At 42.2% G+C, this 27630-nt stretch overlaps 1 protein-coding gene and 1 long non-coding RNA gene across 4 annotated transcripts in view; one reads left to right on the plus strand and one right to left on the minus strand.

Moving 5' to 3' along the window:
- ADAMTS9 (ADAM metallopeptidase with thrombospondin type 1 motif 9) overlaps nt 1-27630 on the minus strand; it is a 163438-nt gene that overhangs the window by 17443 nt on the left and 118365 nt on the right. For 2 of the 3 annotated variants that reach the window (XM_040246586.1, XM_040246585.1), the window contains 9 exons: nt 25417-25584; nt 18756-18929; nt 8538-8711; nt 5793-5987; nt 4298-4430; nt 3997-4091; nt 3787-3881; nt 3559-3692; nt 1683-1774 (listed from right to left, as the gene is read on the minus strand). In XM_040246586.1, the coding sequence (XP_040102520.1) occupies nt 1683-1774; nt 3559-3692; nt 3787-3881; nt 3997-4091; nt 4298-4430; nt 5793-5987; nt 8538-8711; nt 18756-18929; nt 25417-25584 (1260 nt within the window). The remainder of the gene's footprint in view (nt 1-1682; nt 1775-3558; nt 3693-3786; nt 3882-3996; nt 4092-4297; nt 4431-5792; nt 5988-8537; nt 8712-18755; nt 18930-25416; nt 25585-27630) is intronic. The other variant, XM_040246587.1, reaches the window with a different exon arrangement.
- Nucleotides 18859-26020, plus strand: LOC120868021. The gene is made up of 2 exons (XR_005722120.1): nt 18859-18947; nt 25712-26020. It is a non-coding gene; the product is annotated as an uncharacterized LOC120868021 (long non-coding RNA).

Consider the following 27630-nt stretch of genomic DNA (forward strand, 5'->3'; position numbering starts at 1 on the left):
CTCTGCAGTCACAGATCAGAGGACAAGCAGGATTCCAGAGTAGTTTGCATAGTTCTGCTTTCCACAGGCATTTCCCCGGAAAAGTGATTTGAAAAACTCCCACCTTTCATCAGCATAGTTGGTGCTCAATAAACTTCTAAGGAATTGAATTCTGAAAGTATCTGATACGATTTGAAGAACGGACTGGAAAAAATACAAGTTAGCCTCTCACAGGCTTTGCTTTTCTCACTTAACAACTGCATTAGTGTCGGGATTTAGCAAATCAATCAGTTCCTTTGTCTCTGAGTTATTAAAATAATTGAATGCAAATTACCTCTCATTTACTTAAGTTTCCCCAAAGATGCACATATCGAAACAAGAAAATCCTGAGGCATTTGAAAAGGGCAGGGACGGCCAATCTATAAGCTGTTAAATGCAACCCATACGAATGGGGTGTTTGAAGTCATCAAGTGCTCTAAAGAAACCGCACTTCAAAAGTTTTCAATTCCTGGGTAATGGAGAAAAGGCCCCTTTTAACATTCTGTCCTTTGTTTATTTTCTTTCTCCCCTGAGAGCTTCCTTTTCACTTCTCTAAAATGTTTAGCAATACTTTCTAAAACTTGGGGCTGAGAAAACACGTCGTTAAAAGAAAATTCAGATGTGTTTGTCTTTGGATGGTCTCTGGTTGTGTGTAAATGCATCCTGGGGAGGCAGTGGCTGGCACTCTGAACATCTCCCAGTCCCAGTTCCTAGAACCTATGAAGGCTCACGAAGATTTCCAACATGGAGTTTGAGAACAGCTTTATTAAAAACCTCATGTAAGCCAGCGAAAAAACCAGGGCCAGGTTCTTCTGTCCAGAATCACCTAATTCATTACGTGTGTCCTGCCCTCTCCTTGCAGAAGCCTCTGGCAAAAACTGATGCCTACTTGGCAAAGTGAGCCAAGGATGATTATAACAGCCTGTTTCAAAAGGCAAGTCAAATGAACAAGCCACACCTCTAAGGAGGCAAAAACCTGTGCAACTGTCGAATGGGTAAGACTGCCACTGAGCAGCTCTGCTGGAGACAGAATTCAGGAGAGAGCTTTGCACTTCTTGGTCCAGACACTGCACACTTATACAGCGGAAACTGGACTGACAGTTTTTCTGTGTCATGCAATATTCAGAATTTTTAACATCTGACAGCAGAGTGTTGGCACCTGCTTGTACTCCCTTTTGAGAGATAACCGTGTGCATCTCTCCCTAACTCTCCTATTTGTGATAGGATACTGACGACTTGAAACCAGTCAGGGAGAAAACTGACACCCCTGAAACGGGCAAATGCTACAAATCACTGCTTCCCCCTGCCTCCATCCCTTGGAGAGCCAATCATTAAACATTTACCAACATCATCGTTTGTTTAACCAAAGCTTGCCATCTGATATCTGATTTGTTTCTAAGTTTTTACCATGATCACTGATGCATTTTGCTGAATTGCAGAAGTCTGGCTCATGGTCGTGACCATTTCCTTAGGAAGCACCCCTAGGAGCTGAGAGGCTGGGAGCATCTGTGAGGCCTGGATACAGGTGGCCAAACTGCCTTGCAGAGCTAGAGCTGCCATTCTGATTACATTTGCAGAAACAGATGCAGCCCAGGGTTGGGGTGGGGTGGCCAGGGTAGGGTGTGGATCCCTGGGGCCGGTTGGTTGGTGTCCCTGGCACGTACCTGTGGGCACCTGGCGGCACTGTAGCAGTCCCCAGCAGTGGCAAAGGGGACGGGATGTCCTTCATTGGTCCTGGCAAATTGTAAGTCAGTGGCTGTGGGGTTTTGGAGAAAGGGTTGAAGGGAGCGGAAAGGTGAAGAGTAGGAGAAAGAGTTTGGACAGGATATTAACAAGGAGACAGAAGGGAAGAAGAAGAGTTAGAGAAGTCACAAGAGGGTATGGGAAATTAAAAAAAAAATCCAAAATATGATTAGTGAGCAAATGGATCCAGATGTACATTTGCTTTGCCACCCACTCCCCCAGTCACTATATTTGTGGTTCCGAGAGCTTCCTTCCCTGGGTTTTACCAGCACTGTCTGTCTCCTCAAAGTATGGAAGCCAATAAAAGGGGTTTCAGATGACTCTGGACTCAATTCCTATATAAATAAACGTGTGAATCACCTCGCTTAAATGCAGTGTAATTGGATGATTGTGAACCTCCTGTAGACGGCGGCGACCGCCTCGGAGGTTGCCGGACTGGGGAAATCAGCCAGCCAAGCATTTCCAGCTACTTAGCAGTTCCTCCCCGAGGCTCAGCTGTCCTCCGGTGGCCCAGGCAGTCTAGTTGCCAAAATGTGGAGCAATTAGAACCCACATCTTGAAAATATTAATGGCAGTTTCTCAAGTTTGGGGCTAACTTGTAGTTTTTTAAAAAGCCAATAAAAACAATGCTTGTGTTTTTAACCCTCATGTACGTCCTGAGAACAGCTGGGAGAATGGGGAAGGCGGCTTGGGAGAAGACAGACTGAGAATCCTGCAAAATCTGATGGGGACTGGAGACCGGAGGCAGCTTTTTAAACCTTTCTGCTTTGCCTTTTGGGAATAGCAACAGAAGGCCTCAATCTTTTCTGCAGTTTTGTGGGAGGGAAATCTGAGTCCCCCATCCTGCCTTTTCCAGCTTCAGCACCAGGAAGCTCTGGGTCTCAGCTGGGGCAGTATTTAAGTGGGAAACTGCAGACTCTGCCCTTAGCCCTCATCAGTCTGGCTGAAGGCAATTAAAAATATCTTGGTACAAATCAAGTGTAATCTACCTCCAAGGAAAGCAAGGCAAGCTTACAGGAACAATGTTAATGAAGAAAACTTAATTATTCATTATTTCTGTTTTCCGTCCATTCGAGGGAATGGGTTGGGATATTTGAGCTGTCTTTTACCACTCCTGTGATTAATGTCCCCAACAAAAACGCAGTGTCGGCCAGAGTATGAAATCAGCCCACAGGCAGGCTAGTTTAAAAAATAGGTAATTCTGTCCTCCATTTTTCTTCCGTAAATCGGCCATCAGAGCAAATTAGTTTTATGCTCGTGTGTGTGTATGTGTGTGTGTGTGTGCGCATGTGCCCGTGTGTATACACTGCTGGTGGGAGCCCAGGGTGGGGTGAATGTTGCTACATGAATTTCATAGCTTCAGAGTCTGCATCTGCTCCCTTAAAACTTCTTCCTTCAGAATTTCTGCTCCCATGCTTGCTCTGCCTAACTCAATACTTGGCTCACTCCCACTTGGCCTTAAGGTCTCAACTATGATGTCATGTTTTGGGAGACGCTGCCCTGACTTCTCCACTATGATGGCACCCCTTTAATGTGCCTCTGTCTCCTCTGTTCATTTGTCACAAATCTGATGGCGCACTGCCCACTGCTCAGCCCTTTTCAGGCACTGGGGGGACCACAGTGATCAAAGGTGGAGCAAACCCCACCTTCAGGCAGCATAGACCAGGGTTGTCATCCCTGGATCGTAAGTTCATGTCCGTACCCTCTGGGTCTCAGCCCAGCCCCTGAGCAGGACGTGTCATGGCCTGAATGGAAAGACCCATGGACACATGCCCCAGAATGTTCTATGGGACTTACTGATGATCTGCATGGCGGTCAGATCTATTCTGACCTTCTGGAAGGTGGAGAACCCGGCTGCCGTGTAGTCCTTCCGACACTGACAGTCATCACGTCGGCTCCCATTGTAGGGGCATTCGGTGGGGTTGTGCAACCTGTATGACAGAGAGAACGTTCTGGTGAGGATGGGGAGGCATTTCTAGGGATCTCCAGGTGGTCTGGGCTCTTCTGAGCTTGGAGCTCTCCTACCTGTGCCCGTAAACCTCAGAGAAATTCTCAGAGTCGCCGTGGACCAGGGTCATGTACTCCTTGGGGTGGTCAGAGTGCATCCCTGCACAGAAGACCTGAAAGACAGACCAGACAAAACCTGTCAGGGCAGGCTCGGAAATGGGCCCACGACAGCCAGGGCTGCTGGCTCTGAAAGCAGCATAGAAATAATGGCTGAGCTTGGACGAGTACCTTCAGGAGCTTTCCTGTGACGACCAGGAAGTATTCCCCATCTTCGCCAGCACCTTTCAGCCTTTTCACTTCCTTGCAGTTCTGGGGCAACTCGCCTAGAATACACAAATCCATGAGCATGAGCTGTGAGTCTGCTGTGGCCGCCAATGGGACCAGTTACATTATTTACGTGCACGTTGGTGAGCGTGGGGGCCAATGTCTCAAAAATAAACTCTCTATTCCAGAAAAGGGCAGGCAAGTGCATCAACAAGGAGACCTGCTCTTCAAGCTCCAGAAAGGTGGCTTTGGTTGGCTGACTTACAGTTATAGATATTGTGGCAGGTTTTTCTTTCTTCCGGCTTCAGGTCAGCAGGGCATAAGTGGCTGGGCTGGTCGTCATTGGTGAGACACTGCACAGACCTATGCATCACTCCCACGCCACACGACACGGAGCACTGTAAGCAGAGCAGGGTCAGTGATGGGTCTGCGGAACCTGGGGGACTGGGCTTCCCGAGGCATGGAGCTCAGAGCTTAGAGGCTTGTTCAGAACCCCCGTGCTGCTGAAAACAAATACCTGATACTTGGATAGCACTTCGTGTGGGCCAGTCTTTGTGCTGAGTTTTATACATGCATGCCTGTACATCTGTACTTACGTACCTACATAGCTATTCAAGCATATGAGAAATTAATAATTTTCTCATCTAAGCCTTGCAATCACCCTATGAGATAGTACTAGTGTTATTCTATTTTTACAGAGGGAAAATTGGGGCTCAAATGCGAGGAAATTTGTTTAAGGTCATGGTGGATCCATGATTGAAACCTTAACCACTTTCAACTGGTCCCAAACTTCTGCCTGATCATCACTTCGCATCAGTGAAAGTCTCATAGTCAGCAGCCAGGAGGCTGGGGCAATTTTCTACGGCAGTTTCAATTTCAAATATTCTTACCTGTTGTAATCCTAACGCAACCAAGAATTCCTGATCCAGAAGGACAAACAGGCTTCTTAGCAACAGAAGCTACAACAGTGAACACTTCTATAACCTTTATTAGGGGAAAGACAAGACTTCTGGGTGCTTTTTAATTTTAAATTGTGGTCAAACATGTGGAATTTAAAAAGGTGTCATTATAACCCAAGTGGTTTTTATGCATGAATATTCATTTCATCTTCATAACCCATTCTGCAGGGGAGGAAACAGACACGAACATTTGGCACCTTGTTCAAAGATCAAATAAGTCAATCTTAAAGAAATCAGTCCTGAATATTCATTGGAAGGACTGATGCTGAAGCTGAAGCTCCAATACTTTGGCCACCTGATGCAAAGAACCAACTCATTGAAAAAGACCTTGATGCTGGGAAAGATCAAAGGCAGGAAGAGAAGGGGATGACAGACGACAAGATAGTTGGATTGCACCACTGACTCAATGGACTGAATTTGAGCAAGCTCTGAGAGATGGTGAAGGTCAGGGAAGCCTGGCAGGCTGCCGTCCACGGGGTTGCAAAGAGTCAGACACAACTGAGTGACTGAACAACCACCACCAAGGCTGTTCGACTGGGAAGCAGCAGAACCAAGAATCAGCTGGAGGCTGTCTGGCTTCAGGGCTAGCCACCCCCACCCCCCAGCCCCTGCTCTAAGCACCAGACCCAACAATCGGAGAAGCCTTCTTTCCCTATCAGCCCATTTCACGATGCTAACTCCTGTTTCTCTCCCAGGGCTCTCCTGGGAGGCAGTCACTTAGGACAGCTCAGGTAAGGTATGTTTGAGTCGGGACCTGAGATCCAGCAGCTTGCCATCGTGACCACCCAGTTGGCTACTTACACTCCCCCAGTTGCCCACTCTCCAGGTGGCCGACACAGGGCACTCTCGCAGGAAGCAGGGCTGGACACTGGGCGGCTGCATGCCTGGGCAGTTGATGGTGGTTTGGTAGCTGTACTCGTAATTCTCCTTCCCGGTGTAAATCTCGCTACAGGAGACCAGCCTTTGTTTGTAGCCCTTTCCACAGGTCACTGAGCACTGGGAAGAGGCGGGTAGAGAGCAGAGGTTGGAGCAGGGCCTGGGGGCAGCCACAAAAGGCCCCTGACCTCCACATCGAACGCTGACCCCACGACAACGGGGCAGAGAGCTCTCTTTATTAGCTTCTTATGCACTACAAGCAGCAGCCCACAGCACTCAGGGGACATGCAAGCCCTACAGGAGCCTTCCAGGATCCATACTGCTACTGCATATTCGCCCCCAAACAGTCCCCCGTTGGGGGCACCTCAAGCCCCTGCTCTGGATTTTCAAGGGGAGAAGCAGGTGGGGGAGGCACTTTTCTGAACCTACCAGGACTGCGTCTGAGAAGTGACCCGGTGACATGCAGAGAGAGCTGGAGACGCCCTCTGTGTAAAATCCAGGCTCTTTGCCCAAAGAGGACTGTGGGACAATATCCTTCCCTACTTGATGGTCTACTGGCCCATCTGCCCTCTGCTCAGTCCCTCCTGTCTCCCTGGCTATGTATTGGGTTGGCCAAAAAGTTCCTTCAGGTTTTGTACTAGCAGAAAGCCCAAACAAACTTTTTTGGCCAATCCAGTATCTTGACTTAAACATTACTTTTCTGCTTCTCTTTCACTCTCTCTCTAAATCATGCAGTCATTTAGGTCCTTTGCCATAATTATATGGCGCTTAAAAATACCCAGATAATCCAGAAAAGGAGAAAAAAGAACTTTTCCCCAGGTGTTCCAGCTTCCTTCCATGACAAGACATCTAATTGGTTATTGGTAAGATTTCTAGATTGTGTTCAACTTCCTCAGCTACATACTTTATGCAATATACTGTTTTAAAAAGAGAACGGAAATTAACCAACAAATTTAGTTTTGATGATACTTTTGGGAAAAGTCATCCAATACCTGGCCACTTGCTGTAAAAATGTTACACAAAATTAGAGTTTCAGGATTCTCAAGGTCAAAGAAGGGGCCAGATGAACCCTTGGAAATTGTATGCAGCATGTGGTGTGCCTTGCTTTTCTTGGGGTGAGGATAAAAGCTCAGTCGTGAAGAATCTGCCTGCCAGTGCAGGAGATGCAGGTTTGATCCCTGGTCAGGGAAAATCCTATGGAGTAGAGAATGGCAACCCATTCCAGTATTCTCTGCCTGGAAAATCCGGTGGACAGAGGAGTCTTGCAGGCTACAGTCCATGGGATTGCAAAGAGTCAGACACGACTTAGCCACTAAACAACGACAACAACCATAGCTTCCATCAGTTCTCACTTCCTATTAAAACCAGTGTCTCTTTTTCCTGCTGTCTCCTGAGTTTTCACATTAAGCCACATGGCTGGCCGCTCCTGTAGCATTTCCAGGGGGAAGGCTCCCCTTGATGGGGTCTCAGAGAGAGGAGGGAGCCAGCCCAGCCACAGGCACGCAGAACATCCTTGGGCCTTCCCTTCCAGCTGGCTCGAGACTTGGAAACACTCTGCATCCACTTCTTCCTTCTTTGGCTGCTGCTGTTCAAATGCCCAAAGATGCAGCTGATACCAGGCCAGCAGAGTGCAGGGCTCGTCTGAGGTATGTCATGCGTGGGTAGATGGCTTACAAATGGTGTCTGTCCAAGCTGTGGGTATTTTAGAGTATCTAAAATGCACGCCTTGACCTCAGTCTGCATTACTTTAAAGGCTGAACGTCTGAGATGGCAGCTGCTAAGACCCTTTTCCCCTACCAGACAGGAGCAAGAGAAATCCCCATTTATGTGGGGGATGCGCTGGGAGGTAGTCTTTTATAGCAATGGAAGGGAGCTCCAAAAACGGTCAAGTTCTATCCAGAGGCCTCCACAGTTATGAAAAGAACACACACCCTTCAGTAGCTGTTAAGAGCATCCTGAAAATGTTGAGTGCCTCTGGCTTCCTTTATCCTTTACACACTAGAGTTCTGATGTGTAAGAAGCTCTCATCTCTGGGGGTTGGGCATCGGAGAGAGGAATAAAGTGGGGAACATCCTACAATTGACTCTGAAAGATCACCTCTGCTAACACAGGACCCACATTTCTGCATGGCCTTCACTGGAGGGGAAGAGAACCTGTTCCTTTCACACACCATGTGCTAGTTTGTCACAGTCCCCACCATTTCTTATTGCCTCCCTCATGCTAAGATATTTTCGTTTTTTTGGCTGTGCCCTGCAGCATAGGGGATCTTAGTTTCCCGACGAAGGATCAAACTCATACCTGTTGCATTGTACAGAGTCTTAACCACTGGACTGCCAGGAAAGTCCCTTAAGATATTTTCTTACACTTAACCTTCTGCAGGCACCTATAGCCATGCTCTAAGAATTCCTTTGTAATGATAATAACAGGACATTGGGGTGAATCACACGATTTTAGACGTGCGGGGAGCTTGGACACCGTCTCATGCACCTCCCCCGGTTTGCATATGTAGGACTCCAGCCCAGGAAGGCTGAGGGACTTGTCTGAGGGCTTCTAGTTCTCAGGGAAAGAACCAGCAGGTAGGTGTGCATCTCCCCCATTCTTGCCCTCATCAGTCTGCCACCCCTAGGCCATCGCTGCCTGAAGGCGGTCCCAGAACCCCCAAGACCATACCTCTGACCATTCTCCTGTGATCCAGACATACTCGCAGGGCTGCAGACTACAGCTCTCGCGGTCCACAGGCCTTGTGCTCATGCCACAGTGCACGCCGTGAACCTCACCACCTCTGTCCTCATCCACACATACCACCTTCCGGTACCTGGAGCCTTCACCACAAGTCTTGGTGCACTGTTATGGACAGACAAAACAGGTGGTGATGTGGAAGAATAACAAATGATTTCTCATGTCTTGTTATTGTGATAATTTATTTTCCTTTCTATATACTCTTTAAGATTGGGAGATCGTTGAGTGTGTTATCAGAGAACTCATTATTTTACCCTCGTAACTTAACAACGTAACTGAGAAGAACACATGTGACTCCATATTGGATCTAAATCCTTTGGCTCTAACTCTTGTGCTCTGTTGCCTGTACTTAGCCATGCTGCCTCCGCACCTTTTATAAAAGAATGTTGCCTGTAATGTATGTTACAGCCCATTGTCAAGGCTCTGACCTTTAAAGTATTCATTCATATAAGGATAAAAAGCTGCCTAAAAGAAAATAACAATGGTCCTATTGGAGGTTTATGGGAATGTTGTGACCAGACCTACTTGGACAGCTCTGAGAACAAAGAATTCTGGTATCAAGAAGTCTGCAACAACCAATAAGTCTAGCTCTGGTTAAGATGGTTCTTTGTGACGCTAGTCCACGTCAGAAAATTGCTATTCCTTGCCCCAGTACCTCATCCCTCGATTTACGGATATGTCATGTGGCAAGCAGCATGAGCTTGGACTTGGTAACATCAATACTGTTTCTGCCATAGTGATCAGCATTCAATAAGTGACTGTCAGGATGAAGCAATGAAAGTGTGAATGAATGAAAATTGGATTTGGAAAGAACCTTACTTCACTCACTCAAACACTAAATCTCTTTAAAACATACGGCCTCTAGATGTTGATGTTGAAATTCCTCTAGAGTCAGGGAAGTTATTCCCTGTTCAGGTGGTCCATTTCATAACACAGAACTAAGCCTATCTCTTCGCCGACTCCAACCTCTTGTCCTAGTGGTTAATTCCAAGGGAGCATAAAGGACAAGTTTTGTTTCCTACAAATAACCACCCTCAGGCACCTGAGATAGCTTTTCTGTGGCACCTACAGCCTTTTCTTCTCCAGACTGAACTGGTGTCATCCCTGGATCATTTGGCCAGTATCCACCAACTTCCTAAGAAGTGTCTGACCCTATGATGGGTCTGGATGAATGGTAATGGAAACAAAGAGCACAGAGATGAGCTGTATTCTAGTAGCAAAGATGGACATTAGAGAAGTAGACAACTAGGGATCAAGATTGAGCCACTACTATAATTTCCATTTTTCAGATGAATAAACTAGGATTTAGCTGCCTAAAGATCCCAGGCTATCCATCTCTTTGTGAGGTAAACAGGACAGATGTTTTTTATTCCCATAAACCATGTGGAGAACATAGAACAAGTGGTATGTTTCAATCTAGAATGATCTTTGTGCTGACCACAAATTATTTATCTCATTTTACTTTGACCAAGAGCAAACCCCACTGTAGAAGTTTTACCTTAGTTATCTGTGCTGTTAAAGGTCTTCCAAAGCCTGTCCTATCTAAAGCATTGGTGTCACTCAACATTTCAAGACTCTAGATTACATAGGAAAGGTACTGTAACTAACCTGTGTCAAGGACAGCTTAGGATTCCTTTAACCAAGGATTATAAACTCTGTTGTCTTGGGGCCTTATCCGACTACTGTGAACTGTCATTGTTGTTCACATAATATATTTTAAACTTTCTCCTTTTAGACTAGAGAGAGTCACAGATCCCATTTCTCTTTTGTCTCTGACGAGTCTCCTTTGCTTTTATGACCTGCCTTATCCCAAAGCATTTGAGTGTGGAATTCAGCTTGACCCAGAGATGTCTTACCTCATATACCCCTTGCCTTTTTTTTTTCTTTTTCTTTCTTTCCTCATTTCTTCCTTCCTTTCTCCCTTCCTTCCTTCTTTCTCTCTTTTTTTTTTTTTTTGGTTAGGAAAATAAACATAATCCATTTACCATTTTAACCATTTGAAAGTGTACAATTCAGTGGCATGTAATCACTGGCCATGTTGTGAAATCACATCACCCCAAAAGGGAACCCTATACCCATTAAGCAATCACTCCTCATTCACTCTTTCTCTCAGATTGTTGCAACTACCAAGCTACTTTCTGTCTTCATGGATTTGCCTGTTCTGGGTATTTCATAGAAATGGAATCATCCAATATGTGGCCTGTTGTTGTCTGGCTTCTTTCATTTAGCAGAATGCTTTCAAGATCTTGCCATGTTGAGCATGGATCAGTATTTCATTCCTGTTTATGGCTGAATAGTCCATTGTATGGGTATACCACATTTTGTTTATTCAAATGTTAATGGACATTTGGGTTGTCTCAGTCTTTTGGCTGTTATGAAGAGTGCTGCTATTAACATTTGTATGCAAATTTGAACACCTGACTTCAGTTCCTTTGGGTGTATCCTTAGGAGTTAGAAATGATGGGTCACCTGGTATATTCATGTCTTTTGTGAGCTGCTTTCTTCTTTCAAAAAGTAGAGGGGGTATGTATGTGGCTGTGTCTTGATAGCTCCTTACCAAACATTTGCAAATTTAATTTAAAATTTCTGTTGCTTCAAACTCAACATCTAGGGTATGGAATCATTCATAATTTTTCTGGGGCACAAATCTGAATAGCAAACAGTGTGAGATGGGCATAGAGGAGCAAATCCTTTCCTACCAGTGCAGGAGACTAGCTGTGCCTGATGCCTAGCCCAGCTCTGACTCAGCAGTTCTTGGGATTTCTCTTCTCCCGAAGGATACTGAGAACCAGTTTGAAGTAATAATGTTTCTGTTGCTTCATTTTAAAAAAAGCTAAATGAGCCATTGAATGTCACAAAACAAAACTGGCTAATCTGTGATGTGTAGATCTGTGCAGAAGACATACTTAACTCCCCACAGAAAAGGTAATTCCTGAGAAATCAGGACTTAGGTAGTGCAGAGAAGAACATGATTACTGAGCAGTCAACCTGGACTAAACCTTCCAGTGTCCTCTTTTATTTTCACTAATCCATAGGACTTTAAGCTGTATCAGTAAGTAACAGTCTAGAGCAGAAAAGCAAGAGTTACTTTTCTGCTTGTTAGATGTTTCTCCCTTGGTCTTGAGTAATGCTTAACTACCATAAAAACTACTTTGCCAATGGTGGCAAAGGACATTGGGAAACCTTATTTTGAATATAACTTTTAGAATAACTAAAGTAAGTAAATAAGTGACTTGCCCAGTGGTTTGGAATGCATCAACAGTGGCTCTGAAAATCACTTAGCATGGGCATTCTCCTGGAGTTTTAAATCCTAACCAAAGTATAGGGGCTGGGTAATCAGAAAGCAATCCAGCCCATACTATAGGATTTTATCAGCTTTCAGTAATATCACCCATTCCACCCATGTAAGATTTATGACTCTTTCCTCTGTCATGGAATATGACCTAGAATATTCTGGAAAACAGATGGAAAAGCTCAACTAAGCTTATTTTAATTTTGAGAAGATTTTTCTCCAATTTCTTTATAGCTTGTACAAAAATCTATACAAAGTATATAAGACACACTACCACCCTCTCCGAAATTCAGCATACCTGTGATTCAATAAGCAACTATCACAGCCCTGGGTTAACTTGAGTAGTTTGCCCCTTGTCCCATGGGCTACATGTGCCTATAAATGTGTTGAAACTCACAGGGGGGAAATAATGTTTTAAATTTGAGGGTGAGGAAGATCTAAAATAAACTTTTAAGGCACTATTTTATTTAGCTAGTCTGGCTGACCACAGGGTGATATCTAAAAAGGATCATTTAATGCAACGAGTAGAAATTGTCTTTCCTAAAAGATTGGAATCGAGTTGTTTTACTTTTTTTGCTTAGGTGCTCTAACCATGGAGGAAAGAAAATCATTCTTCATATTCACCTGCTCAGCCTGTATGGTTGCTGATTTTCTCCATGGATGAAAGAATGTGTTGTGTTCTTACTAGGGTCAGGCTATCATTGTTGAATAGTGTGTGGGAAAGCAAGCAAAAGAACAAATGAAGAACTTGACAGTACAGTGTTCTGGTTGTGCTAAACAGAGCCTTTGGCTAAAAGGAACAGAAAGTAAAAATCAATTTATCCAAACATTGCTTTACATCCAAAAAAGAAAAAGCAACCTTCCAATTACAACAGGTTCATTTTAAAAGTGGAGTTTGGCCATCTTTGTCTTAAAATATTATATGTGCCAGAGTAGAAGGCAGAAATAACTGTGTGCATACATTTTGTAACTTTAAAGTCATTCACTCATTCAACCAATACAAACACACCTCAGAGACATAGTGGGTTTGGTTCCAGATCATCACAATAAAGAGAATATCACAATACAGAGAGTCACATGGGCTTCCTAGTTTTCCAAGGCACACAAAAAATTATATTTGCACTATAATCTACTATGTCATAGCATTATGTCTAAAAATGTACATAATTTTAAAATTCTTTATTGATTAAAAACAAACAAACAGACACAGCTGCCCATTACATCAGCCTTCAGTGTGTCCCTTCAGTAGGAACATCAAAATTCACTGATCACAGGTCCACAGACAGGCTGGGCTCTGTCCTCCTTCTCTCTTCTACCTAGAATCACTGCCTCTTGGCACTTTACCCCTGACCACCCTAGAGAAGGTAGGGCTAGCCTTTCATTCTCTATCTCAGCACCTTGTCTGTATTGTTTTTTTTTCCATCACAGCACTTTTCATAATTGGCGATTTCATAGAACATGTCTGTTTGCTTGTCTTCTGTCTGTCTCTTTCACTAGGTAATCAATCCCTACCATAGCAATTCCACACTTTCTACTGTAACCATAACACCTAATGCCTGGCACTTTGCAACTACTCTATAAAGACTTGTTGAATACATGAATGAAAGAATGAGTAATAAAGAGTTAGTATTTGGCCCTTGTTCACACATCAAAACCTGATCACTCCCTACTGTAAACTTCATAAAATCTTTGTAACCAACTGGCCAAGGACCTGCAGCTCATGACTAATTTTTCTGTGCTAAGAAGATGAACTTGGGAATCATTTTACAGCTGATATCAATAAAAGTTTTTAGAATCCAAATATGCGTGGTCCAAGTCCCTGCACTGGGTCAAACAGCCATGGGGTGGGCAGCTCTACAAAGGCCAGGCAGATCTGAGCACAGCTTGTCCATGGCAATGTGACAGGAAAGTAAAACAGCTGTCCTTACAGGAAAAACAGAGCTTGTTTGACTGTTCTAAAAGCCATTTTACAATGCTGTGATTTTAGAGTTGAAGCCAGGTACCAGGTATTATTTTATAAAGTCTTTTCTTCTTCCTTCCTTCCTTTCTCTCTCTCTCCCTCCCTCTCTTCCTTCCTTCCTCTTTCCTTCCCTTCCTTCTTTCCTTTCTTCCTTTCTTCCCTCTACCTATTATTCTCTCACTGCATTCATTCATGGAGTCACTCATTCATAAAGTGTCTTTAATGCTGCAGCCACTCTGGTAAACAAGCTTTACGACTTCAAACAGCTGACAATATTGACAGCAAAGACAGGCAAAAATGATGCAAAGCGCTAACTGTTGAAGCAGAGTATTTTCAGGGTGCAATGAGAGTGGACAGGAGGGCTACCTGACTCAGTCATTCGAGGAGAGGTATGATCAGCAAGGGCTTCTGAAAAGATATGACATCTTGTCTGAGGCTTGAAGGATGAGCAAGGGTCACTGAAGTAAGGAAAGGAGGAAAGCAGCCTTATTGTGATACAGAGGTACTAGGGAGGAAGGAGAGTATTCTGGGTAAAGGTAAGAAAAGGTAAAAAAAATGAACACTCCTAAGTCCTGGGAGATTTACTCCTTAAAGCTAAGGGATGTATAACCCACATACTCAGAATTCATATTTGATCAAAAGCCCTATAAGTAAATTCATGAGCTTAGTTATAGGGCTTTTGATAATCTATAAATTTATAGATTATAATACTATAAGTTTCTTATGATGGTAATTTTCAAAAGAATTAAAAAGCCAATTTTTTAAAACTCAGCCTCAAGAGCATAATAATTCAAAAGTGAGTAAAACTGAGAAGTGAAAAGCTAAATAACTAGCCCAAAGTTGGCAGGTGATCTTAAAAGCCCAACACTGTGATACACAGCCTTTGCTGAAGCGCTGGTCATCATCTAACTCTCCATCAAGAGTTCACTGTACCAAAGAGAAGTAACATTTGCAGAAGGCCTAAAATATGCTAGGCACTGCACTGAATCCCTCACTTAACCTCATTTAATCTAAGACCCTGATTTAGCAAGGTCTGACATATAATACCCATTTTGCAGATGAGCTAAATGGAGCCCATAGATTTGATGTCAATTTCCCAGAGTCCCAGGTGGTCTTGTTTACAACATTGTGGTTTTCTGAAGAGAGCATTTTTCTCATCTTCAGTTATTTTGTGCTATATCTGAAAGTCCAGGCTCTACCCTTGTGGTACCATGAATAAACATTAACCCCCCCTTCCCCAGTATAGTCAACAGGCCTCTCAATACACAAACGGGACTACTGACATGTTCCATCTTCATCAAGACTTCCCCTCAACCACATGCCTTAAGGTCTGATTATCAACCAACTGGACCAAGAATTTCATTTTAAGAAGAGGGTGCGGCAGTCACCCTCTAGAGAACTCTACTAATACTTTGATGCCAACTATGCAGAAAGAGGCTGGCCAAGCCAAAAATAAAATAAAAGAATTCACCTTGGGTGCATGTCAACACGGGAGGAGGTAGAATATAACGATTCAGAGCATGTATTCCTGAGGTCAGGCTTCTGGGCTTCAAATCCCAGCCTTATTACTTAGTAACTACATGAACTTGGATGAATTAACTTAGCTAAGCCTCCAGCTTCCTCATCTTTAAGTGAGGATAAAAATTTAATTACAACACCAGAGAGTTATGGAAAAGGTTAAATGAGGTCCTCCATATAAAAATACTCAATAGAGTGCTTGGTCCATAGCTTAATGAACAATGAGATGTATTACTTTTATTATCATTTGTATTAGGGCCACTGTGCCAGATAATCATAGAGGATGCCCCTCACATTGTAGCCTATGGGAATGGCACCCTTGGGTTTGTACAGAGTACAACCTGTGTGACTGTATACAACCTTCCTAATGATCATGCTATTGTGCGTAGGTGGAACTCATGCTTCTCAAGGTGGACACTTGGATTATTTCTCATGAAGAGGAGGGTGCCATTTGCTATATGCCTGGCATGAAGTACATCTTGCCAACAAACAGGTGGGTTTTTAATAGTGTCCAAGGGGGAAGCAAAATGAAAAAATGCACATGTAGAAAGCAAACAACAGCTCTGAGTTAGCTGTCAAGAACAGCTAAGAAGAAGAGAACTTCCTGTAATGGGATGGGATGGAGTAGCAAATGTCTAGCATCTGATTCACTGGGCTCTAAGGCTGTGCCCTGACATCTCACTGACATTAGGTCAGGGTGTCACTTGATGAGGGGAGGGAAGTTAAGACATGTGTCTGCACATATCAGGTAAAATGGAAGCAGAGTGAATGGGTGCAGAGGAGGAGAGAACCAGAATGAAGGTGCAGGTTGATTGAGGGCAGCATGAAGGGGGTGGACTATCAAGTGACCACCCAGTTGACTGTTTAACAAGGACACTTTAGACCATGGAAGGAGGGGCAATTAACAATTACACCAGGCCTGCCCCAGGTAAATAGGAGGAGAGGCTACTCTTTTCCTGACATGGCTTATGAAGGTGGTTGCCCAATTGCTCACAGCATTCCCTTGAAGCCTTGCAGCCAAAGGAATGTTCGGAAAGGACCACCAGCATGCCCTGCTAATGAGAAACTATTTTGATGGAGCTTCTCCCTCCACCATCTAGCAGCCCTGAGTCTCACTTTGGCCAACTTGGTGTCATGTGAGGGCCTCCAAACCCCCTGACCAACCAGGTCCACTAGTCTCCAACTCTTTACTTTGGGTTCAGGCTGATGGGAAAGCATGTTGGCATGAGGGTAACTATCAGAGTCTGCTTTTCTCATTGTTTCTGTCTGACCAACTTCTAAATTTAGCCACAGGCCAGGCTTTCTTCATAGGTCTTCTGTTCTTACATGGCACTTGAAAGCAATATTTGAGGAAGGATTTAGAAAGATCGATCTGCATGGCACATGCAAAGATGTAAATTTCTAGGCACGTTTTGGATGATCAGAGAAGAGGATCTCCTCAGTGCATATCTGGCAAGATTTCTAGTCTGCGGGAGTCAGAGAGAAGTGTCAATGGAGCATGCATTTTCCCAACTGACGCCAGCGTTTTCAAAAGTTGGCTAAAGCGTCAGCTGTCAGCTTAGATTCATTTCTGAACACTCTTACTCTCTGCTCCTTGGAGCAGTCACACAGGGTTGAGTTTGGCAGGACATGAAGACAGAGAGGGACAGAGCAGGCGGCGGTAGGTCTGAAGCAAGAATCAGAAAGAGTGTTGAGTGGTGACACAGGCAGAGATGGAGAAATTTCTCCCTTCCGTATCGCACCCTGTCAATCCCCAAGCCACTCGATTATTTATAGTTTTCCCAGAGGGACTTTGCATAGTTACCATTTTACCATTTTACAGATGGCAAACTCACAGCTCAGAAAATTAGGCATCCTTGTTCTAAGTCAAGCATCTGAAGTGTGGCAGGGCCAGGGTATGAACCAAGTCTGAAGAATTCTACAGCCTCTGGGGTTCCCAGCAACTTGTGTGGCTCAAGTACAATTAATTTGAAATATAACTGCTCTAGCCATTCCTCTCTACCACTGTCTGGTAGAAGTAAAAAAAAAAGAAAGAGAAAAAAAAAAAAAACCCTAGAGTTTCCTCTGAAAAGGAAAATGAGGGAAAAAAAATTTTTTTTTTTTTTGAGTAGACAGGGTGAGACTCCTAAAGAAAAGAGATGACTGAAAACAATGGGAGTAATCAATCAGGAAGGTGAGAGAGAGGGAAGAACAGAGCTGGAAGGCTGAATCCCCACAAGGATTAAGAATGCAGTTGTAGGAAAACAAATCCCATTTAAAATGGAATAAAACACCTAGGAATAAATTTAACCAAGGAGGTGAAAGATCTGTACATTGAAAACTACAAGACATTGATAAAAGACACTGAAGAAGGCAGAAATACATGGAAAGATTCTGTGCTCACAGGCTGGAGGAATTAATATGGTTAAAAGGTTCATAATATCCAAAGCACCACATGCAAAAGAATAAAACTGGACCTCAATCTTACACCATAACAAAAATAAACATGTGGGTTGCAAAGAGTCGGACACTGAGCGACTGAACTGAACTGAACTGAACTGAATATAAAGCACTCACCAGAGTGCCAGGCACTGTCTCTCCTGTCCTAAAAAACTATTCCTGGTGGGAAATTCCTGTCTCAATCTTCCTATCTCTGGACATTTTACACCTTGTACTTTCTGTTTCATTCCAATGTCAGTAGATAAAGTATTGCTTTTTAAAATATCTTTTCCTCCCTTTTCTACAACTGAATCTTCTCCACTGGAAACAGAGGATCCTCCCTACGAAAGTCCTATCCTTGCTAGAGCCAGGCCATTCCTCAGGGACACTTAGTGTTTTCTTTAACTAGACATTAACTTGGAGAAAAACAAATTGGTCTATTTCTGCATCAACGGAGCAGTTCTTCAGAGGCACTCAGTTTTTTAAATGTTGAAAATCCTTCACTAATTAATCCGGGTTTCAAATGAAATGCCTGCCTTCCAGCTGATGGCTGAAGCTGCGGAAGGAAAAAAAAAATTCCAGAGGAGATCCTACCTAGGGTCTGCCCAGTGGCTGTCTGAACTCATGCAAAAGACCATGTCTGAATACACACATTCAAAAATATTTCTTCCATCTCCCCCTCCTTCTGGGAAAGTTATCTTCATGCATTTGGCCCACGGCCTGTTCAACTTTTTCTGGAGGCAGCCAGATTTGCAACATCAAGAACACAAGCGTTGGAACGGCAGAAAAAGGAGGAGTTCTCCCACCCTGCCTGGAACGAACTCCTGCCCTCTGACAGTGACCTGGTGGGAAAACGCCAGCCTGGTCACCGCGCTGGAGGGCTTCACAGGGGAACGGATGTGATGATAGCAAGGGGGCTGAGCGAGAGGCTGGCAGGTGCCCGCTTCCTGGCTCTACTTACTTCTTGCCATTCCTCTGCCCTCCACGCGTAGAGCGGACACGGCGGGGCTTGGCAGGCGCGCTCCGACTCCGGTCGGGTGTAGGGGTTGCACTCGGTCTCTCTGGCTGTTTTGTGCGTTCCCATCTGACAGCCCACATTTCTCCGCCGCACGCCTTGGCCGCAGGACACGGAGCACTACAAGGACAAGAGGATGTAAGTGGGAGCTCTGGGTTGCTAGTGGGAGGGGGCGGTCATCAGGGTGGAGAGGGTCAAGGACCTGGGGATGGCATTCCTAATCCAATGATCTTCACAGCCATCACGGGGTTTTCTAATTTCCAGTGAAAGGGACCCAGGAAATGTCTACAATCTGCAGCCTCATTGCCTATCAAAGCCAGTTGAGTGAGGAAGAGACTCAAGTTTGGGGGTAATTTCTCAAAGTAACAAAATTCCTGGACAATGGAAGAGGCCGGGAGACATCATTCAGAGACATTCAGTACCATCCTAGAGTACTGCTGCCATGGGAAATGAAAATCCCAAGTGATTTCTGTCCCGGAAGGTTGGAGGGCCTTGAAAATTGGAGAGATAGTTGCACACAAGAGAATTTCTTGGCAGATGAAAATTATAACTCAAGGAGAGAAAATCTCTGAAGATTTTATGGCCTTATAAGTAGAATTATTTTCTCCAGCCTCCTCTTCTTCTTGCTCCTGTTACTGGAGATAGGGGAATTTGGATGAATGTATGAAAAATAAAAGCTGACAGAAAGAAACTATTTCCTTGGGGGCTGTGTTTTCAGCCCGTGAAAAGTACTGTTAATCAGGCTGAAACATTTTGTTGACCAAGCTGCAAAACACCCTATTAATCTGCAATTAACTTTTCTCTAAATTAATTTTTTAGTGGTTTCCTCGTTACTGGGTTTTATAATCTCACTCATGGGCAGGCCAAGAATTATTATCTTTATTAAGCTTTTGACAGTGAGAAACTAAAGGCAACATTTAACTGGAAAGAAATGCCTTTTATTTCACTTGGCTATTAAAAATTGTTTCCAAGTTTGTGTGATAGCTGAGCCTCCATTCATTTGTCTGATTGAGAAAATAAACTTAACATACATTAAAGTCATATTCCTATGAGGAAGTCTTCATACAGAATAGAATCAAGCTTTTAAATTATACAAAAATTCCTATCCAACTACCCTGCAGCAGGATTCATCTTACTCTGACGCTAATGGGAATTTACTATCAAGAAGCACCCCTAATGAATTCTGGTGCATATTAGTATTATTTCCATTTCAGATTCTAAAAAAACAGGTGATAATATTTAGAAGGCAGCTTGGGAAATCATATCATTTCAGATAAGTCTGCCAAGCAAGGAGCTTAAATGTTCACATCAAAGCTAGCTGAAGAGAAGGAAATATTTTAGAGCAACATTGCTACTATTGTTTGGGTTTAATTGTATTAATTGGATTGAATGAGTTTGTGACCCACAAGAAATCAGACATTTAAAGTCATTGTGCTCTGGGTGGAATGAGAGGGTGCCTGAGCACAAGTGACTGCCTTGTCTACAGAAGATGGCCATTTAATACTTTGGGGAGCTATGTGTATATTTCCCATTGATTCCACATTAAATGAATGAACTATGGCATGGGAGAATTAGCACAGGAATGACAGAAATTGTCAACCACGGACAGCAAACAACAACCAAAACACTCTTTGAGTATTTGAATTTGGGGCCTTAAGCATAAAACAGAACAATTCCAGAACAATGTATCCAAGTAAAAACACAAGGAAAAAAATAAGATTAAGTAAACAAGTCTGAGTTTGCATAGAGCTGATTTACATTCAAAATCTCATCATGCTTTAATAAGGTAAAGAAAAAGGAAAAAACATTAAAGACTTTCCGGGTGTATACTATTCAGGTTCTAAGTAAATGGAATTTCCTTTTGATGGTACTGTTTGTTACTAAATTATTACTTATGGCTCAACAAAGGTAAGGTATTATCAGCCATAAGCATCTGATATTTAAGAAATAATTTCTACAATGTTCAATATTTTTTTTCAAAGGGTAAACAAAGACAGAGGAAGTTTCAATTATACAATAATGTCATTGTGGCTTTTGATTTTCATATTGCCAAAGCTAGCCCTGACTTAACATATTCAAATATTTTTACAGGGCTTATATGCACAGCAAGGTATAATAAGCCTTGCCTCTGTGAAAACTGCATCCATGGTAATCTTGGTTCAAAATGAAGTGTACTGCATCAGAGTTAGTTCTCTGTGTTGAACTTTTCTTCCTGTGCTGTCTCAGGGGAGGCAACATTTAGCATACAGAGCGAGCCAGACTTGCTTGGTAAATTCTGAGAGATTTGTGCAGAAACCCCATGAATAAAACAGCATCAGAAAGACCTCTGTGTGACCCTGGAGGTGCTGATGGTGATGGTGTGTGCACATGTGCGTGCTTAATTCTTGTTCTATGTAGTCCAATTTTTAGTTACTCTGCAGAAGAAAAAGGTTGAGCTGCATATTAACATGTGCCCTCCCCCTGCAACTATCATTCCTGCATGGCAGTCTATCTGTGCAGGTTTGAACGCAGATGTTTTTAGTTCTAAACTACTAAGCTAGGAACTGTGTTTCATCTCTCTGGACTCCCTGCTAGGCAATGTTAGTATGCAGAACTCATCGATTTAAAGGGAAAAGTTAATGCTTCTTTCTATAGATAAAAAGAATCTGTATGGAACTTGTGATGTTTAGGGAACTGTAATACACACTTGAAAGCCTGGAAAGAATTTTACATACTTTCTATCAGTGTGACTGCTACATGGCCATGACAAGATTCAAAGGAGGGATTAGCTTGAAAAATAATGACTTTAATAACTAACTGAAGTATGAACTAACTTTAATAAATAACAACTGGTAACAATAATAGCAAGCTTAGTGAGCACTTACTAGGTCAGGTTCTATTCTAGGGTTTTGCAGCCTAAGAGATCATTTTTGTTGGGGGCTGTCCTGTGCATTGGAGGAAGTTCAGGGGCATCCCTGGACTCTATCCCACTACATGTCAGTTGCATTCGCTCTCCTCTGCCAAACTGAGACAACTAAAACTGTCTCCAGACACCTCCAAACATCCCAAGAGTTACAAAATCACTGCTAGTGGAGACCTTAGTTCTATGCTAAGCATCTTGCAAAAAAATATCTTTCATACTTCCCAGTAAACCTTTTACATAGATACTCCACACATAAATAAGGCAAAGAACAATCACCCTAACTCAAGCAAGAACTAAAACAAAAAGTAATTCAAATAAGTTCTATCCTAGGCAATAAACCAAAGCTACCGTGGACTAGGATTTGGCTTCCAGTTTTAAAATATGGTGCTAGTATTATGCAGCCTCTTGTACTAAGTCAGCAAGAGTGTGGGTGAAAGGACTGTTTTCAAACAATTCAACATCAACGTTTGCAGTTCAAATACAAGTCACAGAGACCACAAATCACTAAGGCAACTCAAATTCTCATCATTGACCATGTGCATAGGGTTTCTAAGATTTCTCAAAGGACACACATTGTACATCTGCCATGTTTCTCCAGTAAACACTTCATAATCACCATGACCAAGCCATTCTCATAGTAATTACAAAAAAAATCCCAACCAAAAATGTCTGGTAGGTTCATAATGCAATTTGCTGGTTTCCATTTTGGCATGAGCACTGAAGAACTTTTAAAAAATCAAGTGTTTCCTTGACTTCAAGACACAGTACTACATTTTGTATCACTGAGAAAGGAAAAGGAGCAATTAATCATGACCTTCTATTAATGTAAGGACCATCCTGACCACAGAAATGTTCAAGCATCAAAAAACAACTGGTATCTCAGGGCTGAATGAATTCATGACAGATGAATGATGGCAAAGTGTTACTTCCATTCTAATTTGATCATTTTCATTATTTATTCTTAATCTTTTGTTTAGAAAGCTTTTCTATAGGAATAGGATACAATAACGATTTTTACTCTGGAAAGCTTTTGAATCATGGAACTATAGAGCCTTCACATTTATCAAACTGAATCAAGAATCAGATGCTGATTTTGTCTGAAAATTTCATCCCTCAGCTCTTGATCAAAATCATCTAAACAAACTGAACATGAATTTTTGAAAAACAACAACAACAACAACCTTGAGTATGTTTTTCAATTAAAGTTCTTCTTTTACTAGAAAAATTTCCTTGACACATTCAAGATGTTCAAAAGACGTAAAAGTGAAACATTCCTCTTTAAACCTCAGAAAAACTAACTCTGAGGAAGAGATAAAGATTAGCATAGCTGTACTAGTTTCCTATCTCAATATCCTATATGCCTTATTATTGCCAGACATTTTGACGTAATGAGAAATTACAATAATTATTTCCCCTACCTTGAAGATGAGATGACTAAAATACAGCCACCAGCAGAAAACAGAAGAACCAGATATAAAATCTTCTAAATATTGTTGCAAATGGATAATCATTACTCTTGCTTTATATTACTGCCTTAGAGATATTTCTGTTTACCATGGGATCATTAGCAAACCAATAATCTTTAATCATGCAGACTATCTTTCTCCATCAACCTCTGGGTCTGATTATCTTCAGGTATGTTTCAAAATTGCACAAATCGGATTTTACCCATGTAGCATCTTATCTTGCCTGATTTATAATTCATTTCTATAAATCAAATCAGAGCATTAGAAAGTTGGCCACAGACCATTACATGACTGTGTTTACTTGCATTTTCCACAAAGGTAACTAGACTTTCCTAAGCAATCATTTTGAACAGGTGCAGTCTTTTTTGGGGAAGCATTCCGATAATCCTATTACTTTATGTTTGGAAAAACCCCAAGGGTTCAAACCTAATCATCCCAGCTTTGTGAGCAATTTTAGACTTTCCATCAAGTTCACAGGATACGAGAGTAAAACTCACTCTGTGCTTACCAATAAAGAGTGAAAGATTCTTTTAATTATCCTTCTTTTAAATGAATTGACTTTTATAACAACTATCAATTAAGTGCATCTTGACAAGATGCAAATAGATAAGTAGAGGCCAAGGGACATAAAGAAAAATAACAGCATGAAAGTGTGCAAGAGGACAAGCTAATTAGTGTGGTATCTTAAATAATGTTAGCTATAGGCTTTTACATGAATTGAACAGCTCGAAAATACAAGGGGTGGAAGTCAGAGATGACAGTAGTCAGTTAGACAAACCATTACTGATGACCAGTACGAAATACTGCCTAAAAATCTGATCCCTTGAAGAAGCCAGAAGAGGAACTAGCTTTGGCTGGGCACAGACGCTTTGACTATTAAAATAAAAATGAAAACAAAACATGATATGGTAAGAGCACTCTGAGGCTATTCTGCTGGGGTACAATGCAGGTCACATTTTATTTCTGTGTGAAGGGGAACTTGACTGTGAGGTATGGGGGGCAATGACAGCAGCCAGAGTATTGAAGAAAAAATCATGTTTCTAGGGGAATTTCCTATCATTCCTATTGAAATGGAGGATTCTCAACTCCTTCTCACGTTAACACAGCTGTACAAAGCTTCTCTGGGGTGTTAGGAATCAAGATCCAGGCTCTGAAAGAATCAATTCTACAGGCTGCCAACCCTGAACCTGGTTTCCTATTGATTCTCCAGAGTATGTGCATACATCTCTACTGCACAGGAGAACCACAAACTCAGCAAAACCTCACTGCATCAAATTAATGGAGAGAAAGAGCATATTACATACAGCATATGTGAAACATTGGCCCTTACTACTTTTAAGTAAGCACCTTCAACTAAGCTGAGGAAATGTGTAAGTGAGGAGTAACAAGATATACTTTAAGGGCCAGATATGAGTGATCTGTTCACCCATCAATTGTTAACGTGTAAATAGAAGCTTCTCAAGTTCCCTCTTGAATTCAATAGGGAAACCCACTGAATTTAGCAAATGTGTAGAATTAGTGGAGTCTAACTGTAATCAGTTTCTTGGGTACCTCCCCTCCTTTCCCACTGTATATACACATACTGCACTCATTCAAACAAAACATTACTCTCGAGAGATTATTAGAGTTAAAACTACTGAGCTAAGTATGTGGCATTTATTACTGCAATAAATCCTCATAAGAGCTATATGAAGTCAGGTCAGCAAGGTCACACAAATCACCCAAGGTCGCAGAGCTAGGAAATGACAGAAAACTTCCCCATCTATCCCCCACCTCTACTGTATACAATCTAACAGGCAGAGAAGTATTCTTTAATACTTCATATTGACAGCTCTTTCTTTAAGAACCTCAAAGGTAAATTTGAACTCAATTCCTGCCAGGTAAACACAGTCAACCTTACTGAATCTGAATTAGTGGTTTTCTAAATGGTGAATAGCAGTAAAAATGCCATCAGCAAAGCATTGAGGGACTACTCTGTCCTACACAATTGACATCTATTACCACTTAGAATTAATCCCCACAACTGTCCTAGTATATATATTATCCAAAGTACCAAGGGATGAAGCCACTTGCCCAAGGTCCCACAGCTAGCGAGCATTCTGACGTAAGGCTGTTTCCTTTCCTGTCTCACACTCCCCTCTAAAAAACTGAAACTGAGCAGGGAAACAAGCCAACACACTGGGGTCAGCCACATGGCCAAAGGTAAGGAAGAAGTCGTTAGAGGAGAAGCGTTGCTCACCTGACTCCAGGCGCCAGCCTTCCACTTGGGGCATCTTCCTCCTCGGCACTTTCTGTGCCCATTTGGCTTAGCAAGGTGTTTACAGAAATCACTTTCTAAATGGCTTCCATCTTTTGCCATGCAGTAAACATTTCGTTGTTTATGCCCTCGACCACAAGAGACAGAACACTGAAATATAAAGCAATGGCAAGGTTGTTTTTTTTTTTTTTTAAATCACAAGAAACTTGATAAAAACCTAGGTTGTGAGATATTAAGATCATGCCTAATGAGAGTCACCATCCCCTCCCCTCTGCAGTGCCATTCTGGATAATATCTCAAGGCTCAACGTGGAAGGAACGTGGCAGTGGAGGACAAAAATGTGCACAGCGGGAATCCTGTCTAGTACTTTGGGTCACTCAAGAGTGAGGGTAAATCCTGGTAATATAGGCCAAAAATAAGCCCATGAACCTGAAATTACCATAAAATTGTGATTTAAAGAAGTCCTACTATGAATTAGTAAGGATTTATTTTGGACATCTCACTTTATGCAGTCTCTGATCAAGATATTTCTTCAGCAAAATGCCTCATGATCCACTCTTTTGGATAAAGGTGCATTTCCAAAATACAGCTGTGTACAATTTCCTAATGAATTGATTTAAGGAAACTCTTCTACCATTTTTCAGAGGATAAGCTCTCATTTTCCCAGTCCATTGGAAAGAAGGTGAAAAAGGCATGTTAGAAACTGAAAGGTAAGTTAGCAGGTGGGTCTGTGCCAAGTTTGGGAGGGAGGCATTACCTTTCAACTTTGATCTGCAGGTTCACTGAACTGTTTTAATGTGACCTTGTCTGACCACATCTAAGAAACTTGACTTTGATTTCAGAGTAGGTTTCTCAGAAAGGTTTAGGAATCAAAGTGCTCATGGAGTCAGGACAAAAATGTGACATGACAGCTTCTTGTAGAACAGGCAAGAGGCTGGCCCCAATGAGTACACTGAGATATTCAACGTCCATTGCCTCATTAGCGATTACAGAAGTCATTACCACTTGGATCATAAGCTTGCTGGCTCCGGTTTTCAAGACACATTATTTCCCAATACAATGTCCTTACATTTCAGAGGGAAATGAGTTTAAGAATGAAGAGCAAAATGTGAAAATGCAACAAAAATAGATTTCAAGTGTCATTTCTTTCTAATCAATGTTTCTAGTTTCCCCTGCTAACTTTGTGTTTTTGTTAACTTAAATGGCCAAAGCGTCCTTTCATGTCTAATAGATAAATAGCACCATGGAAAACATATAGCCTAATATAAATTGAACCACCGTTACCACCCGAGCTCTAAGTGATCCCATTCATATATGTGCCAGACATGTTTTTTCTAGTAAATATAGACTATTATAAAAATTCCAAACTAGCTGCTAGAGAAATATAAAATATGTATATTAATATATTTTGGTCTAACTTTTTACTTTAGGAGATGGAAAGGTTTTTTTCTTTTGAGCTCTAATTTTGTGAGTATTATGATTTTGAGTAGTCATTCTGGAAGGAGTATACAGTGTGGAAGGAAGGAGTCCAATTTAAATATCTGCATCAAAACAAAAATATCCATCTTTCAACCTTTAGTGTTTTGATGTTTATGAAGACTTTGGGCTACAATTCTAGAAGACTTTTATAATGAATCTCCAGGAAGTTGGAGATAAACCTGTAAACCAACTTACACACAGATAATCCCTATTATTAGTGACTAATTTTAATATTTAAAAATGTTACTTCCACCAAAATTACAGGCACAGTTAGAGTTTGAGGTGCGTTCATTTGTTTAGTCAGCAGACATTTATGAAGCACCTACTAAGTTTTCAGGATTATGCAAAGTGTTGGGAATACAGTGATAAATAAAAGTGATATAATCCCTGCCCTTGTAGAGTTTAGAGACCAGTGAGGGAGACCAGCATTAATCAAGTGACAACAAAAACAAATACATATTTGCTACCTGACATGAGTACTCTGAAGAAAAGGGGCTGACATGACTGCAAGAGGAGTCCCTGAGACATTCCTGAGGGCCAGACCATGTCGAGCTAATAGGTCATAATAATATATTTTATTCTCCACAAGATGGACAATCACTGAGGGGTTTTAAGTTAGCGTAAGACACAGGCTAATTTTTGCTTCAAAATTCTATTTTTACTACCAAGTAGACAATGGGTAGAAATTCAGCATTAGTGGAAACAAGAAAACTTGTT

Source organism: Oryx dammah, unplaced genomic scaffold (genome assembly GCF_014754425.2).
Source record: "Oryx dammah isolate SB20612 unplaced genomic scaffold, SCBI_Odam_1.1 HiC_scaffold_9, whole genome shotgun sequence".
NCBI lineage: Eukaryota > Metazoa > Chordata > Mammalia > Artiodactyla > Bovidae > Oryx > Oryx dammah.